A 15,000-nucleotide genomic window follows, 5' to 3' on the forward strand; every position below is an offset into this window, starting at 1 on the left:
GTCTGATGAGGCCGCTGTGTAGGAGCGCGCACTGGCTTCCTGTACCGTTATGAGAACAGCACGTCGTCAAATGCCGACCGACCTATCCCTTCATTATGGAAATCACCACCAGTCATTGTATTCACGTTATCACTAGCATCAACCACGAATTATGTATTTGACAGATATATATTTACTCGACCTAGCATAAAACAATAGCATCTTTAGCTTACCTTGCAGTGCCAAGCTCGCACCAGGCTTCGCTTGGCGGTGAGGTCCAATCCATGTATTCTTACAATTAATGGGCAACCTTGCGGGTAAAGCCCGGCTGTTAAATTACCCGTCCATTGGTAATTTTTGGAGATATCAAACATAGGAATAAATGCTAATGGCCGATAACACAGCCACCACTAGCCTACCCTTTTGAGGAGACGTGGAGATGAGCGCCATGAAATAAAACAGATGCGGTGGGGGTATTCACAGATTGGCTCCTTTACGCCATACAGCCCCCCTACGGCGCAGCTGTCCCATCCTAGTGGGGAGTTCAGAGGTAAAACGAAACTGGGGTCCACGCCTCCCATCGATAATATGTATTTTAAAAAAAAAAGGTTAATTTATTAGGAGTATACCTTTTCACTGTAAGAAGACGACCTCGTTGTTAGGCTACAAAGATAAAAAAGAAAGGAAAAAGCAAATTGTTTATTTTGTATGGCGCAATGAAGTCCTTACGTAAATAAACCATGAACATAGGACCTCATCATGGTCATGAATGACGCGCAATCGTGACCGCATTAATGATATGATCAATAGTGTGACTTGAAATCTAAAGTCATTAGCACACCCTTATTGAAGTAGCCTAAATGAAGGTAAAACATTTTTTTTCAATAGGCCTACAGATCAAAATAATGAAGATGTATCAATGTAACCTGCTCAAAGTAAAAATAGGCCTATAGTAATCAAGGGTGCATAGGCCTACTTTCAAATTGTAATTTAAATGTAGCCTAGCGTATCAATGTAAATAGCAATAATCAACACAGCATTAAGTGCATGGGTAGCATTTTCTGAGTTTATGACAATGAAACATGGTAAAGGAAAGGGCATATTTCGGATGAGGAAATACATAAATTAAAAAAAAAAATCATACACTCTTTGTCTGTTTGCTATAAAAATGGCGGATTGTTTAATTTATTCGTATATATTCAACCAACATCAAGTATTGCCTAAAACCATTGCGTAGAATAGTCAGAGTTGTTCCTTGTACATTGCAAACTTAATGTATCTTCATAGCCATGAAGAAAAATTTGTTGACCGCGTGCGTGCATCAGTTTGGAGGTAAATTGATCAGATGTAATACCCCTGAAGCCCACTGGATGTCGTGATATGACCAATTCATTCTCCACGAGACAAGCCTTCAAGCCCTTCGTCCATGTTTTAAATTGACATTTTTAGGCCTACATTTAGGCCATTACGCAGACGCTTTTATCCAAAGCATCTTACAAAGGTACATTTTTCATAAGAAGGTGAAACAATATATCACTGTTGGTAGAGCAAGGTTTTAAGCACAGCAATAATATGAGCGGTTAGACAGCGTAATATGAACATTCAAAATAAACATCCCCAGATCTAACTTTTTGCCCCGAACGCCACGCGTGGTCCTTTCCTGGCCGGTTTCGGCTCAACACCGTCCGATATGATCCAGATGGCAGGGGAGTATTCGTTGGCTTCCAGGACCACCTTGATCTGCTCGGCCCGGGCCATCTCTTCCAGCTCTGGAGAAGTCTCCGGACACCAGTCCGCCATGAACTTATCCTTGGCCTCACAAAAGTTCACCACCAGCTCCTCAGGCTGCTCTCCAAACAGCCAGTCTGGTCCAGGGAACGTAGAGAGAGGGCCGGGAGGTGAGGGGAACGGAGCGAGAAAGACAGTGAGGAGTAGAGTCAATAGCAGTAGATGGTAGAACCCAATCTGTTCTACTGCATCATTCGTCCTTTAACAGAAAATTCATCTGAAGGGAATGTAAGTGAATTCAGATGTGTAACTGGAGGAGGTATGACTGCAGACAAGGGTTAATCGGACGCTGCTTTTTGGCTGGAATTCCAACACACTACCCTGCCCCAGCCCCAGTATCTACCAACCAACTATTCACACATTACAATGAAAGGGGTGTGGGTTGATTTGTTAGGGGAGACAATAATTCAATAGCCATTGAAAGCACAGGTAAATACTGCTTGATATTTCAGTGGTGTCGTGCACTCCAACAGCATACCTGCAAAGTCATGAATGAGGTCTTTGATGAGGTGGCCGATGATGGCGTAGAGCACCCCGACCACCATGAAGGAGCCCATCAGCAGGTACAGCACGTGCTTTGGCAGGTAGATGGCGTCCCGGGCCGGGGGGACGTAGGTCTCAAAGTACACCGTCCCGTCGTCCTCCCGGTGGTGGACGTTCATACTGTCCTCTGTGACGTCCATGGCTACTCAGCCCGCGGCAACAGAGGAGCACAGCGCTGCTTCTGTGCAATGTTGAATGGAGACAAAATGTATAGGATAAATATGTAGTACATTTTAATATTACATGAGGTACATGTATATACATTAACTCTTATAGAAATAGAAGTCCCATAGCAAATACAAAGGACATTTCTATAATTATATTATGATATGTTATGCACAAACTAGCAGTCCCTTAGTAAGGATCCAGGATTCAGAATCAGAATTACAAATTGGGAAATTGTTTCGTTCCAGGTGCTCCGTGCAAATAGAAACTACAAGCATAGAAGATAAGATTATAGTAATGAAAATTATGAATAAAATACAATAAAGTAAGAATAAAGTAAGAAGTGGAAATCTCTTAGTGGGTTATAATACTATGTTTAAACATTCTGTTTTATGTCAGATTATCAGAGGGAGGAGTTATAGATTTATAGATTTTAGTGTTTTTTGTCCAACACAGTTTATTCCAACTTGTAATATTCGGTTGAGACAGATTCAATGCGGACTACATCCTCAAATAACCAACTAACTTATTATAGCGACTGCCTGAAGGTCCTGAATACATTCAGGGAATGAAATGCATTAGTACCGACTTTAACAAGGGTTGCAAACAATTTGAGAACGACTCACCCTGATGTAGCGGTACTGTTATAGAGATCCTGTACAGCAGAACAGACAAAGCTTCTTCTAATCCACTGGGTCACAAAACTGTACCACGGCTGTCTTCACTCATTACGCTGCGGTCACACTATGTACTACTGCTACTCACCAATTTAGCACAATTCAAATGTTCATGCACATATCTTCCACCTTCATTAGTTTCCTTGTGATCATTCTGTGTCTGTGTGGGTGTAAGGCTGGCTGTTGGGTAATGCAGGTGTAAGACAGATTAGCATGAGTGTGAGGTGAGCTACTCAAGGTCAGTAAAACAAATCTGTGAGCCAGGTTTATCAATGAGATAAAGAGCAATTATTTAAGTTGCGTAAAGCAATGAAAATCTATTTCTACATGTGCAGGTAAGCCCGAGATAGATCGGTTCATAATGTTCCCTCAAAAGGCCACGTGTTATGTTATGTCAATGAAGTTGAACTGATGGCCAACTATTGTAAAGCTGACTGACGCTTCTGCTTACCAAACAACATTGCCATTTACAAATGGAGCTACTGCCCTTGAGACATCCGCACTAATACCTTGCATTTGGTTGACATCAACAGGTAAAAGAGATTAGAGTACACCAGACAGAAATGCACGTACACCATACACTACTGTTGGTCAATTCTTTACTGGAGAAATGCATTGTGTGACATCTCGATAACATTCCAGGATACGTTGATTAAAAGACACCTAACAGCAATATTTTATTTAAATATGATAACCTTTCTGGTTGACTCTCACAACAACTTATTTCACATTTATTGACCCGAACAGGTAATAATCACCACGTTTTTTCCTCACATAATGTGAAACAGAACTACAATGTTTTCTAGTAGAAAAAAAATAAAACACTGGATTCTTCTTGAAACAGCTTTTCCTTTTTAAGGTGTGAAAATAGGTGTGAAAAAATAAATGTGAAATTAAATTAGAATGAGGTCTCATTTAGAAAATTGGTTCAAGTTAAATTACCTTCAAGTGCTACTGCTTAGCACGATGCCCAGAATCTATTCTCGCATTTTAAGTACCAAGCCAGGGGAAGCCAAACCAAACTAAATGGCTGATAAATATCATGTTAGCATATTAACACTACATCAACAGTACAAGACAGAAGTAACCTTTATGTGAGATCATTACCATTTTGCGTTGACAAATGCCTGCAGTGGAGATCTGAACCAGTGAAATCAAACAAGAGACCCATTGCTACACCCTAACCCTCCCACAACTTAGAGAGATGTGCCATGAGGGAGGACTGGGCAGGAGAACACCACATTATGAGCAGAAGTCCTTGTTTCTCTAGAGCTGCATGCCAAAGCGCTTCGCGGTGCAGGGCTAGCTCCTGCCTCCTCACGCAGGCGAGACCCCGGCAGCAGCCCCTCTCTCTCCTCCCGCTCCTCCACCTCCTCCATCTCCACCCGTCTGTGTGTGCTAATGCAGTGCTCTTCCCCCACGTCCACGCCCTCAGCTTCTACGTCCTCGTCATCCAATGTTTTGGGGCCAAGGACGCAGTCTGTAAAAAAGAAAAAGGAGGAGGAATAATCATGTTTAATTAATGTTTTATGAGTAATATTACAATGTCAATGTTCATATACTACGCAGAACATAATTACCCTGCCACTCATAACAACACATCTCAATCCTGTGTTGACCAGGGCTTTAGCACTGTCAAGGGCAGGGATGGATTCTGGGGCCACCAATGCAAGGAAATCAGGGCAATCATGGCATTGCAAGACGGGTTGGATAAAAGTGTCCAGCAAAATACAAGGATACACTCAACAGTAGAGTTCAAAAAAGGACCAGGGAGAGGGGACCACGGGTGCTCACAACATGGTACAAAAAGAGAAGCACCAGAACAAGAGACATTCAAAACTGAACTTCCAATTTCACAAGGAGGAAACAACCACCAACTGTGGCTCCATTTGGGCCTGAGCCGTGCAGGGGCACTGAGGGGGTGAAGACCCACCAAGAGGTTGGCGTCCAGAGAAAGGGACACCGGGAACGGCAAACACGGGGGGGTACGGAGGAGAGGAGGCGGACATCGGTGGGACGGAGACTAGTTTTCATGTTTTCGGAGACACCACAACAACAGCCTCTTGGTGGGGTTACCTGCCAGGTCATGAATGAGGTCGTTAATCAGGTGGCCCACTATAGCGTAGGTGGCCACCAGCACCAGCACCAACCCCACCAGGATGTACGCCACGTAGCGCGGAAGAGCGATGGCGTCTCTGGCCGGGGGGATGTAGTCCATGAAGTAGGGCTCCTCCGTGGCCCTCTGGGAGATCTGGAGGAGCCTGCGGTGCTCCAGCACCACCAGCCGGGTGAGGTTGGCCACCAGGACCGCCCCACGGGACCCCGGGGCGGAAGTGGGTCGCAGCAGATCCATGGTTAGGGCCCAGGAGGGTCCCGACTCGAAGAGTGTGACGAGAGAGTGGCCTGATTCGGTACCAGGGCCGAGAGACCTGGACCTTTAGGGCATTTAGAGTCTCTCTCTCTTTCTCTCTCTCTCTCTCTCTCTCTCTCTCTCTCTCTCGCTCGCTCGCTCTCTCGCTCTCTTTATCTTTCGCTCACTTTATCTTGTGCACTTTCTCTGCTGCTGCCTGATGAAATGTGTTCGGGTTGAAGAAAAATTGTTTTGCCCAGCTCCTTTTTACGTTGGAACTGCTAACACTTTGAAAGTAAGGGTGCAGAGTTGTTACTGTACATTTTGATTGAAACATGGTGCTGGCGTATGGCATGGAGGCGGATGGATGGTCAGGATGGAGCCTTGATGGAAGAAGTCTTGTGAAGGTCTTTCAGTGATTACAGTATGTCTTCCAGGAATATACAATCTGTGCCTACGAATGTGGATCAGCAGACAAGAATGTGATCCTTGTGCTAAGTGGGTCTAAGCTTTTGTCTAGACCCAAAACCCCCACAATTCTCCAAACAGGTCTTTGGGAGGGAGGGTTCGATCTACCTTCCTGTAGGGAATCAGGGGGGGGGGGGGAGAAGGGCGGGTGGGGAGGGTACATAGGACATCAGGGGGGTGAGGAGGAGGGTCCATAGGACACCACGGGGGTGAGGGGAGGGTACATAAGACACCAGGGGGGTGAGGGAGGGGGCGGGCTGGGGAGGGTACATAAGACACCAGGGGGGTTAGGGAGAGGGCAGTGTTATGAGGGTATATGGGACAGGGAGGGCTAATAGGATTGAGGTTGTCATGGTGGAAGATATCAGCTTTCCATCGGCTGGGATTAGAGGTATGAGATGGGAGAGTTGGACAGTAATACGCTGGAAGAGGCTTAAGGATCTCCATGGCCAAGCTATAGGGATATACATCTTACGTATATGATAACCTTGGTTACATCATAAGCACACCCTGTTGTTGTTTTCACAAGAAATATGAATATTTATACAAAATACATAGACATATTTTGAATTAAATATATACAGTAGACGTTGAATGAGTTATGGATAAAAATTGTATTATTACCCAGCATATTACAATGCCCAGCATAGTACAGTATCAGAGTATGAGAGGTTTTCAGGGCAAATACAAGGAGCTGGAGTGGCATATGCATAATACAATTAGCGTTTTACAATTAGGTGTGCACTTGGAAACATGTGGATGCAGAAGCATGGCGCCTAAAACACACAGGAATATGCTGTGGGAGATGTTTGAAGCGAGCGCACGGAGACTGTGATTACTGACCTGGGATCAGGACCTGAGGTGTCCGGTGCTTGGCTGGTGGGGTAAAGCAGAATTGCAAAGTTAGATCTCTATTAAGCTAGCAGTTCTGAAAGAAACCATGGACCAACCAGAAAGTGTAAAAGTGAGCAAAAGCGATGTATACATGATATAAATATAAATCCAGAAGAGTTAAAGAAAGAGCTTAGTTACAGGAGGCGTAACCCACCGTAGTTAGCCTGTAACAGGCGTGCCGCCGTGAAGTGTGAGAAAAGCTGAAAGACTAAATTTGGATGATTGTACGATTCCCCCATTCCCCTGTTCCCTCGAAGGAAGACTCCTCTTATTCATCATCATCATCTTCCTCTTCCGTATCTCCCCTCTCTCCCTTCTCTTCCTCGTCTGCCACCTGCTTAGTTCTGAAACACATGTTGTAAATAATGTAGGTCCATTCAAACACGCCTAGGCTGACGTTAACGATGAGGATGAACCAGGAAACTGGGTGTATGCCCCAATAGAAGGTATGTTCCACTATGTTGGGACGCAGCACCTCAGCACCTTCGCGCATAATAATTATACTCATACTGTGTTCTTAACCTAAAGATAAAGCTAAAAAGCAGTGAGAGTACTCCAAGCATTCGCCAGATCGGCTTGTGGGGAGAGTTAAGATGTCGCTGTTGTTTTTTCACTGCTGATGATGTTCTCTTGTAATCCCTGAGGAGATTTGAGGGACACTCTCTGGTCTCAAGCAAAGCCCCTGGACTGAGTCAGCAGAGAGAGAGTCTTTAGCGACCAGAACCCCCTTTGTAACCAACAACTCCATTTTAAGTATGGACATTAGCTATAGAAGTGATCAAATGAGTATGGATCAATTGAGAAGGAGACTCTGAAGAATTCAGCAATGGCTCTATTTCACATTGTTGAACGGTTTGCAATGAACCCCTGATGGCATTAAGAGAACATGAATCAGGCCTACCTGTTGGTGTGACTCCTTCCTCATTGTTTGGCTGAAATCCTTCCATTCAGTACAAACATAGAATACTGTAAACTATAGCAAACTAGAAACTTGCCAATTTTGATGAAACAAGAAAAACCAAAAACAAAAGTCCACTGCCAAGCACTAAAATCAATTCTTTGTTCTACAGGAAAGCTGCCTTGTTTTTCAGTCCCAGAAGGTATTCCTCATGCAGGGCTGACTGTGTCCTTGGGCTTGTCGTCTGCTTCGGCCATCCACCTCAGGTAGAAATCCCCGAACAGGAAAGCCCAGTAGATGACCGTCATGCTAGTGTTCACGGTGACGATGCCAATCATAAGAGGGTGCAGCATGGTGGCTAAGAGGGTGGGCACACTTCTCTGGTATACGGTCTGTCTGTTGGGTGTTTGCGTGGTGGTGGTGCCTGTAAGCTATATCTGTTGGGTTAAATCACCTTTCATACTACACTCACTCTCCCCTACAGCCCTGAAGTATCCCCCTCCCCCCTCCCCTCTTCTTATCTCCCTCACCAGCAATATCCCTCCCACTCCCTCCTGTCCTCCATAAGTCTATGGGTTTCAGTCGTGTAATCCTCTTCAGTTGCACTTTATTACAGAGAAGATAATGTTGTTTCTGCTGTAAATCACAAATGAGTCTCCTGAACTGTGAGATGTTATGTAGCTAATGTGTGTAATGAGTGCTCAGTTCATCTACAATGAGATGGAGAGAACAGATATACAGTTCTCTCTCAAAGTACAATATAATCCAGAATTTAATCAAGAAGGTAGACATCAGATGGATTGCATTCTTAATCTTGGATCAACGAAAGCAGCAGGTTCATTGTCAATCACAGAGACTATGGTTATGGATATATAGCCCATACAATTATGTTGGGCCCACATGAAAAGATTAAAATTGAATTTAGTTTCACTTATCGGTTTCACCACGGGGTGGCATCCTCCACAACAAAACAATCAGTGTTGCCTTGGCACTGAACTCCCACGTGTGCAAAATCGGTGAACTTTGTAACCCACTCGTTTAGCCTAATAAAATCAACTACCGCATTGATTGTGTGCATGATTATCACGGTGCCTCATCATAGAAGTTTAGGCGACTGCTGCCACTTCTTTCACTTTACCTACAGTAGGTCCACACCGCCACAGGATTCGTCTATTGGCATCTAATATGCTAGTTTTTGTGGAACATAATTTTTAGTCGTAGATCATTATAAATACCCAAAGGTTCTGCAGGGTTAAGCAAGATGAGGCCACCGACTGAGATATCCGTTCTTCTACTGTCCCTCTTGGCCCCGGGGGTTCTGTATGCCATGAACAACATCCCTGCTCTTCAAAAGTAAGTGTTTTGTCTTTGTAATTGACTGAAAAGGGGTTAGTAGTTCAATAAGCTTTTGGTTAGTTATAGATGTAATACAACAATTGAATAACTTATCACACAGAATGGCAGGTTATGGGATTATTATAGCCTACCATTATAGTCTATTTCCTGCAAAGGCTCTTATTTTGAATCTTCGAGTTATTTGCCAAATATAATAAAAACACTATGTTCGGCAAAAAAAAAGAAGAAATATAATTTGTATTTAACAACATTGATTTGGCATTAATTACTTGGAAGAAATAGCTTAGGCCTATGCCAAACCATTTCGAACCACAATTAAATTGATCTTGCATTTAATTGGAGTACTTTATCAGTGTAACAAGGATTGGGAATTGAGACTGATATCGATAGCTCCTTCCAGGCCCCTGGGAATGCTGGGACTGGGGATGGTGGTCCTGGGATCAGTGCTTCTGCTGATACTCCTCTCAGTGAGACACAAGCAGAACATCGACCCGTTGTTCTATGGTACAGACACTCAAACACAGAGAAATGTACATTAGAACATTAATCATCTTGCTTGCTTTTATTGGGCAAACTTAATCTAAGTCGATGCTACTTGTGGTGTCTTTGTTTGTGTGTAGTCTTTGCAGAGTTCTCGTTTACCTGTTTGATGGCCCTCACCAACGCGTTAGAGCAGGATGGTTTCATTAAGGGTTTCATGGGCTTCTACGTTAAGATGGTAGGTCAGTCTTCTTTTCCCTCTCATTCATTTTAATTCCATGTCAACATTTTCCTTAATTTGTCCTCATGTGTCGTTGCCCGTATGCTTGTACCTTAAACGTCCCAGAGAGAAGGAGGCCATTGATGTACTGATGGGTTGATCTGTTGTTCTCACAGGGGGAGCCCCATCTCAGCACAGCCTACTCGGTGCTGATGTGCTACTGGGATGGTGTGGTCCACTTTGTCGTCTTCCTCCTTATTATACACAGAATGTTCAAAGGGTAAACATGCCTTCAGTGTATTTTTTCTTCACTGCTGCTTTATTTTATTTATCGTTGGTCCAGTACTGACATCCTTTTATAAAACCTAACTATTGCCTCTATCCTGTCTGCACAGGAAGTCTTATCGTGAGCTTGGTTTACTGTGGGCGGGATCTTCCATTGCCAACCAGCTTGTTTTGATTCCTGGAACGGTCGTTGGTGAGACCTGTATTCATCTATACTTAGACCTGCATTGTTCTGTACTCAGACCTGTATAAGTCTATACAATACTCAGACCTGTATTTATCTATACTTCGACCTGTATTAGTCTATACTCAGACCAGTATTCACCTGTACTCAGACCTGTATTAGTCTATACTCAGACCAGTATTCACCTTTACTCAGTCTGTCCTTACAACAACATTATCATCATCAATTTCAAGCACTGCACCGATTTGAATAAATGGTTAATTTCCAGGTAAATACGGCTCGAACATTGGTCCTGCGTTCCTGAGGAACATCCCATTCTTCTTGGTGCCATTTTGGGCTGCCTCGCTACTTTTAAATAGGCCACGGGAAATGCCAATCATTCCCGCAGACAAGGTGAATATGACCTGGCAAATACATTTTGGTACATTTTGAATTCCCAAAATACATGTGTACTGCCACTCAACGTTTTACCAACGTTCCCTAGGTTGCCATGGAGCAGAACAAGAGTCTGCTGTCCCGTCCTGTCGACGCGCTCCTGGTGGTTGCCGCTCTGGCCGCCGTGGCCTTCACTGCTTTCAGGGGCTTTGTGAGTAAACAAACACAAAAGCCTTTTGCTTGTGTTGAGCAGGAGGCTGACGTCCCCTAACTCCTGTGTTCCCCGCACCAGGTGGTGTTGGACTGTCCTCTAGACGCCTGCTTCACGTACACCTACCAGTATGAGCCCTACCTCAAGGATCCCGTCGGCTTCCCCAGGGTCATGGTGAGTTGTTTCCAAGCAAACCAAAGCTGGACAACGAATATGCATTCGATATTCCCGGTGTGACAGTGAAACAGTCAAATGGATAGCTTAGCTGTTTGACTCTGAGCCAAAAGGTACTGGCTTTGGTTCTGTATGCCACCAGCTGGCCCAACTGTTGGCATCCTTGAGTATAATGCCCAACCCCTGCCTTAATGACAAGTCACTTTGGACAAAACTGTCCAATAATGCGGCTGCATCAGCGTAGCAAATCATTTTAAGTAGTTTGAAGCAGTGCTCAAGATGCATTAGAAGCTAAACACAAACACTTTTGGTGGGGAGGAACTAATGTCGTGTCCCTGGACACGTTTCGAAGATGAGTTTGTCACTCGCTTGATTATATGCGCAGCTATGTTGTCGTGGAGACTGAAGCGCAACTACACTGAACTCATTCAACCGTGGATCACACAAATTCAAGCTTTCCCTTCTATTGACATAGAAGGGAAAGTGTGGAAATATTGCCTAACATTATAAATAGGTTAACTTCTCTCGTGCTAAAAGATATACAATTCTAAAGTTCTGGCCAATGGTTTGATTTGGGGCATTTTTTGTTGAGTTAGTAGCTCAAGTCTGATGCATGAACTGTGCCTACGATGTGTCTCCCTGTGGTAGATGCTGGTGTACTTGTTCTATGCCCTGCCCCTGCTGGCCGCCTGCATCTACGGTCTGAGCAGGCCTGGTTGCGGCTGGATGCTAGACTTGACCCTACTCTTGGCCGGGGCCTTGACCCAGGTAACCATGGTCCCCTTTCCCTGTCAGTCATTCCAGTGGATTCAACAGACCTGTTGAAAAAACGCTATCTTCAGTATTGCAAAAGAATAGAATAACCTAACTCATTGCAAATAGTTGTACTATATCTACCATGTTTACAGAGTTTCATCTCCCTCTCCATCTCGCCCTTTCATTAACACTCCAGGCCCAGTGGTGCCACATCGGAGCGTCGTTTCACCGCCGCACTCCGTACACCTACCGGGTCCCCGCCGACAAGTGGTGGCCCGTCGTCGTCCTGAACGCTCTGTACGTCGCCCTACCCATCCTGCTGGCCCTTCGTTGCTATGCCTACCCCACGTATTTCATGAAGCATGTCACCCAGGCACAGACCAACGCAGAGAAGAAGAAGAACTAACTTGTGAACCAGAGGCGGGTGGTTTGAAGGTTTCAGCTCGGATTTGACCTTTGGTTTTGCTGTGACAAAGGGCCAGTCCTCTGAGGACTAGTGCTCCTCTCCCCTGTTCAGAATCAATGTCACGTCACTCAACACTCCCTGCATGGACTACTGGACTTTGAAAAGGTGTGTACACAATTGATGACTGCAAGCCAGGCCGACAGAGCTTTAAAGTGACTCATCGCACAACCCGCTATCTTCTTTGGGAAAAGGGTTTGATTCGCACCAGGTCCCTAGTAAACCACTGAGACGATGCATAGATTGTCTCCATCAAACACATCACTAGAGCGAACCAAGTCAAAATCAGGTCACTGAGCTTGAGATTCACCTCTGGAGCAGTGCGACCGTTTAGGGCTTAGAAGTAGAGTTTTAGATAAGGAAGTTAATTGTATGTGTTTCCCAAGTAGGTTTTATCCTAAAGAAGTTAAGCCTACATGCCATTTTTTCATATGTATTTGTAAAAAATAAAATAAAAACATTGAGGATTACTATTTATTTACCAACTCACAGCATATTTTCTCTACTCAGAACAAGCTAGTGCTAGTTAATTCATATCATTCACTTAATCAGCTTCCTTGATCATTACTCATTTAAAGATAACACTAACAATCCCGAAAGGGTAAAAGAACAGTTTAAAGATCAAATGTAACTGTCCACAATTGGCATGTTTCACACCGTTGTCAAGCTTTCATTGGAGGCTGGGCAAGTCTTCCTAACCTCTGTACACCAGGCTAATGGCCCAGTTAACTGACCCTTGAACCCCAAACTGATATGAGCTGAAATATGGAAGGTCTCCGGTTGCAACAGACATGACCAATATTCAACTCCCATCATAACATGACTTAGATGTGGGAATACTTTAAGAAAAGATTACATATTACAACCAATTTATCATTTGTCATCCGTTTTATTTTTAGTTGGGCTAGCAAACATGTTACATGATACTGACACTGTAGATTTTGTTACCCGTCATTTCCTTAATTAATACTGTGCTAACTCTTAGTTTCTTACCCTCAGTATTGAACGTAATTAGATCATTCTTACAAAGGTCTCTATCTTGAGTAAATAGATCAAATGAGTCCCTCCTCAAAATTGGACTAGCAGAATGACATCCACGAGTGAAAGTCGAGCGAGTAGCTTTAATCAAATAAAACTTTGGAAACTTCAGTCTTGGTTTTTCCATCTTTATTAAGAATGAAACACAACAGCGGGACAAAATAAATCATAAGAACACCAAAAAAGTAGAAGTTGTGATCCTTTTATCAAAGGGACCGGAGCAACAGTCTGGGCACCTTACCTATCATGTCAATCTAGCCGTTCAACAAGTGAAGTGCTTTGTGTCCAGCTTTTCTGATCAGTCAGCAGTTATCTTGGGAATTTGTTAATGTACTCGAGAACTAAGCCATATTGTCAAATCGTCTAATTCAGTTGAGTGCTTGCAGTGATGAAAAACTGTTAGCTGAAATAGATAACAATATGTACAGGAAACAAATCAGTAGAAATTAAATGATCTGTGTTGTTACTTATTGACCGTATGAATGGTGTAGCGGTGTATCAAATATTAAACTCTTAATTATATGTATAAAAACCTATCAACTAGCAAACGGTTAATAATAAATACATTGCACAAAGTAAACAAATATATAGCAAATGTTAGAAAAACATATACTAAGGATAAAGCTAGCTATTCAGGCGTTCAATGAAAACAAAAGAACCATTACGACACGTACGAAAATCTCAAGAAAGGGTTATGGGAACCGTAAGCCATCTTGCATCGAATACATCTGTGTGCTTTGCTAGGATGAATATCTTTATTTTTTTCTCCCGTTAAGAATAAGTCAACTTAAAACGTCAAAATAAAACACCCACTAAACCGCTCTCACCATCTCCTCTTGACATGCACACACGCACAGGCAAGCGCACGAGACTCACCAGCTTCAGAGGGGGACGGGTGGTTAGTCATGGACATGTTTAGGATGGATCGGATTATTAGACATCATGGTGCATTAAAACGGTAGATTCAACAGTTTAGTGTTCATGTGGACCAGCGGGTGGGAGGCAGGGAACCCCCTCCAAAATACCTTATCTCAGTCGGCTATCGTTAGGAGGAGCAGCGGGGGGGGGGTGGGGGAGGTGTTAAGAGGAACAGCGAGCAGGATGGTCAGCGATAAACAAGAGGAATCCTGGGATTCCTCTTCTCTGAAACGTGTTAGATGTGTGAATGGAACCATTAGGATGTTATACTAGGACGAATTGTCTTTCTTTATGGGTGGCGGTTGGTAAGTGGTTGGAGGGCGGGGGGTGGTGGTGGGGGGCAGGCCGGTGACGCCTGGGTTCAGTAGTGGTCGTGGGCGTCCTCTCGGGCTCTGTGTCCCTCCGCGCCGTGCCGTCGGTGGCTGCGGCGCTCTCTGTGCTGGCGGTGGTGGCGTCTGTAGCGGTGGGACCTTCGGGCTGAGAGGTGGGGGAAGACATTGTGCAAGAGTGTGAGGAGAGTGGCTATGGTGTACGGTACGTGCAACATGTTTACAGAGGTACCACATCATCTTCCGTCTATGCGCTGATCCTATTACATGTGACATACATGTTTTGCCTATATGCATGTATGTATGCATGTATGTCAATTATGGCACCCATTGCACTCTTGATCATCCCTGGAAGGAGGGATCCCTCACTCTGCGTTCCTCCTCAAGATTTTTTCCTTGTTAATTAAGGGAGTATTTTCTTGCCCTCTCGGGGGCTAGGGTCAGGGGGG

General features: G+C 44.2%; 3 protein-coding genes across 4 annotated transcripts in view; 1 reads left to right on the plus strand and 2 right to left on the minus strand.

Moving 5' to 3' along the window:
• Positions 1-487, minus strand: part of LOC115549422 (myomegalin) — a 45,862-nt gene extending 45,375 nt beyond the window's left edge. Inside the window, exon 1 of the mRNA XM_030364589.1 lies at positions 213-487. Within this exon, the coding sequence (XP_030220449.1) occupies positions 213-265 (53 nt within the window). The 5' untranslated portion in view covers positions 266-487. The remainder of the gene's footprint in view (positions 1-212) is intronic.
• An 8,313-nt stretch (positions 488-8,800) lies between these two features.
• Positions 8,801-12,743, plus strand: tm6sf2a (transmembrane 6 superfamily member 2a). The gene is made up of 10 exons (XM_030364653.1): positions 8,801-9,115; positions 9,519-9,622; positions 9,739-9,836; positions 9,995-10,098; positions 10,214-10,296; positions 10,556-10,680; positions 10,772-10,873; positions 10,955-11,047; positions 11,696-11,815; positions 12,000-12,743. The coding sequence occupies exons 1-10, from the start codon at positions 9,024-9,026 to the stop codon at positions 12,207-12,209; spliced, it is 1,131 nt and encodes a 376-aa protein (XP_030220513.1). The 5' UTR covers positions 8,801-9,023; the 3' UTR covers positions 12,210-12,743.
• A 673-nt stretch (positions 12,744-13,416) lies between these two features.
• LOC115549427 (neurocan core protein) overlaps positions 13,417-15,000 on the minus strand; it is a 36,751-nt gene continuing 35,167 nt past the window's right edge. For both annotated transcript variants that reach the window (XM_030364599.1, XM_030364598.1), the window contains one exon: positions 13,417-14,699. In XM_030364599.1, coding sequence (XP_030220459.1) covers positions 14,584-14,699 — 116 coding nt within the window. In that variant the 3' untranslated portion in view covers positions 13,417-14,583. The remainder of the gene's footprint in view (positions 14,700-15,000) is intronic.

The sequence above is a fragment of the Gadus morhua genome, chromosome 8, assembly GCF_902167405.1.
Source record: "Gadus morhua chromosome 8, gadMor3.0, whole genome shotgun sequence".
Taxonomy (NCBI): Eukaryota; Metazoa; Chordata; class Actinopteri; order Gadiformes; family Gadidae; genus Gadus; species Gadus morhua.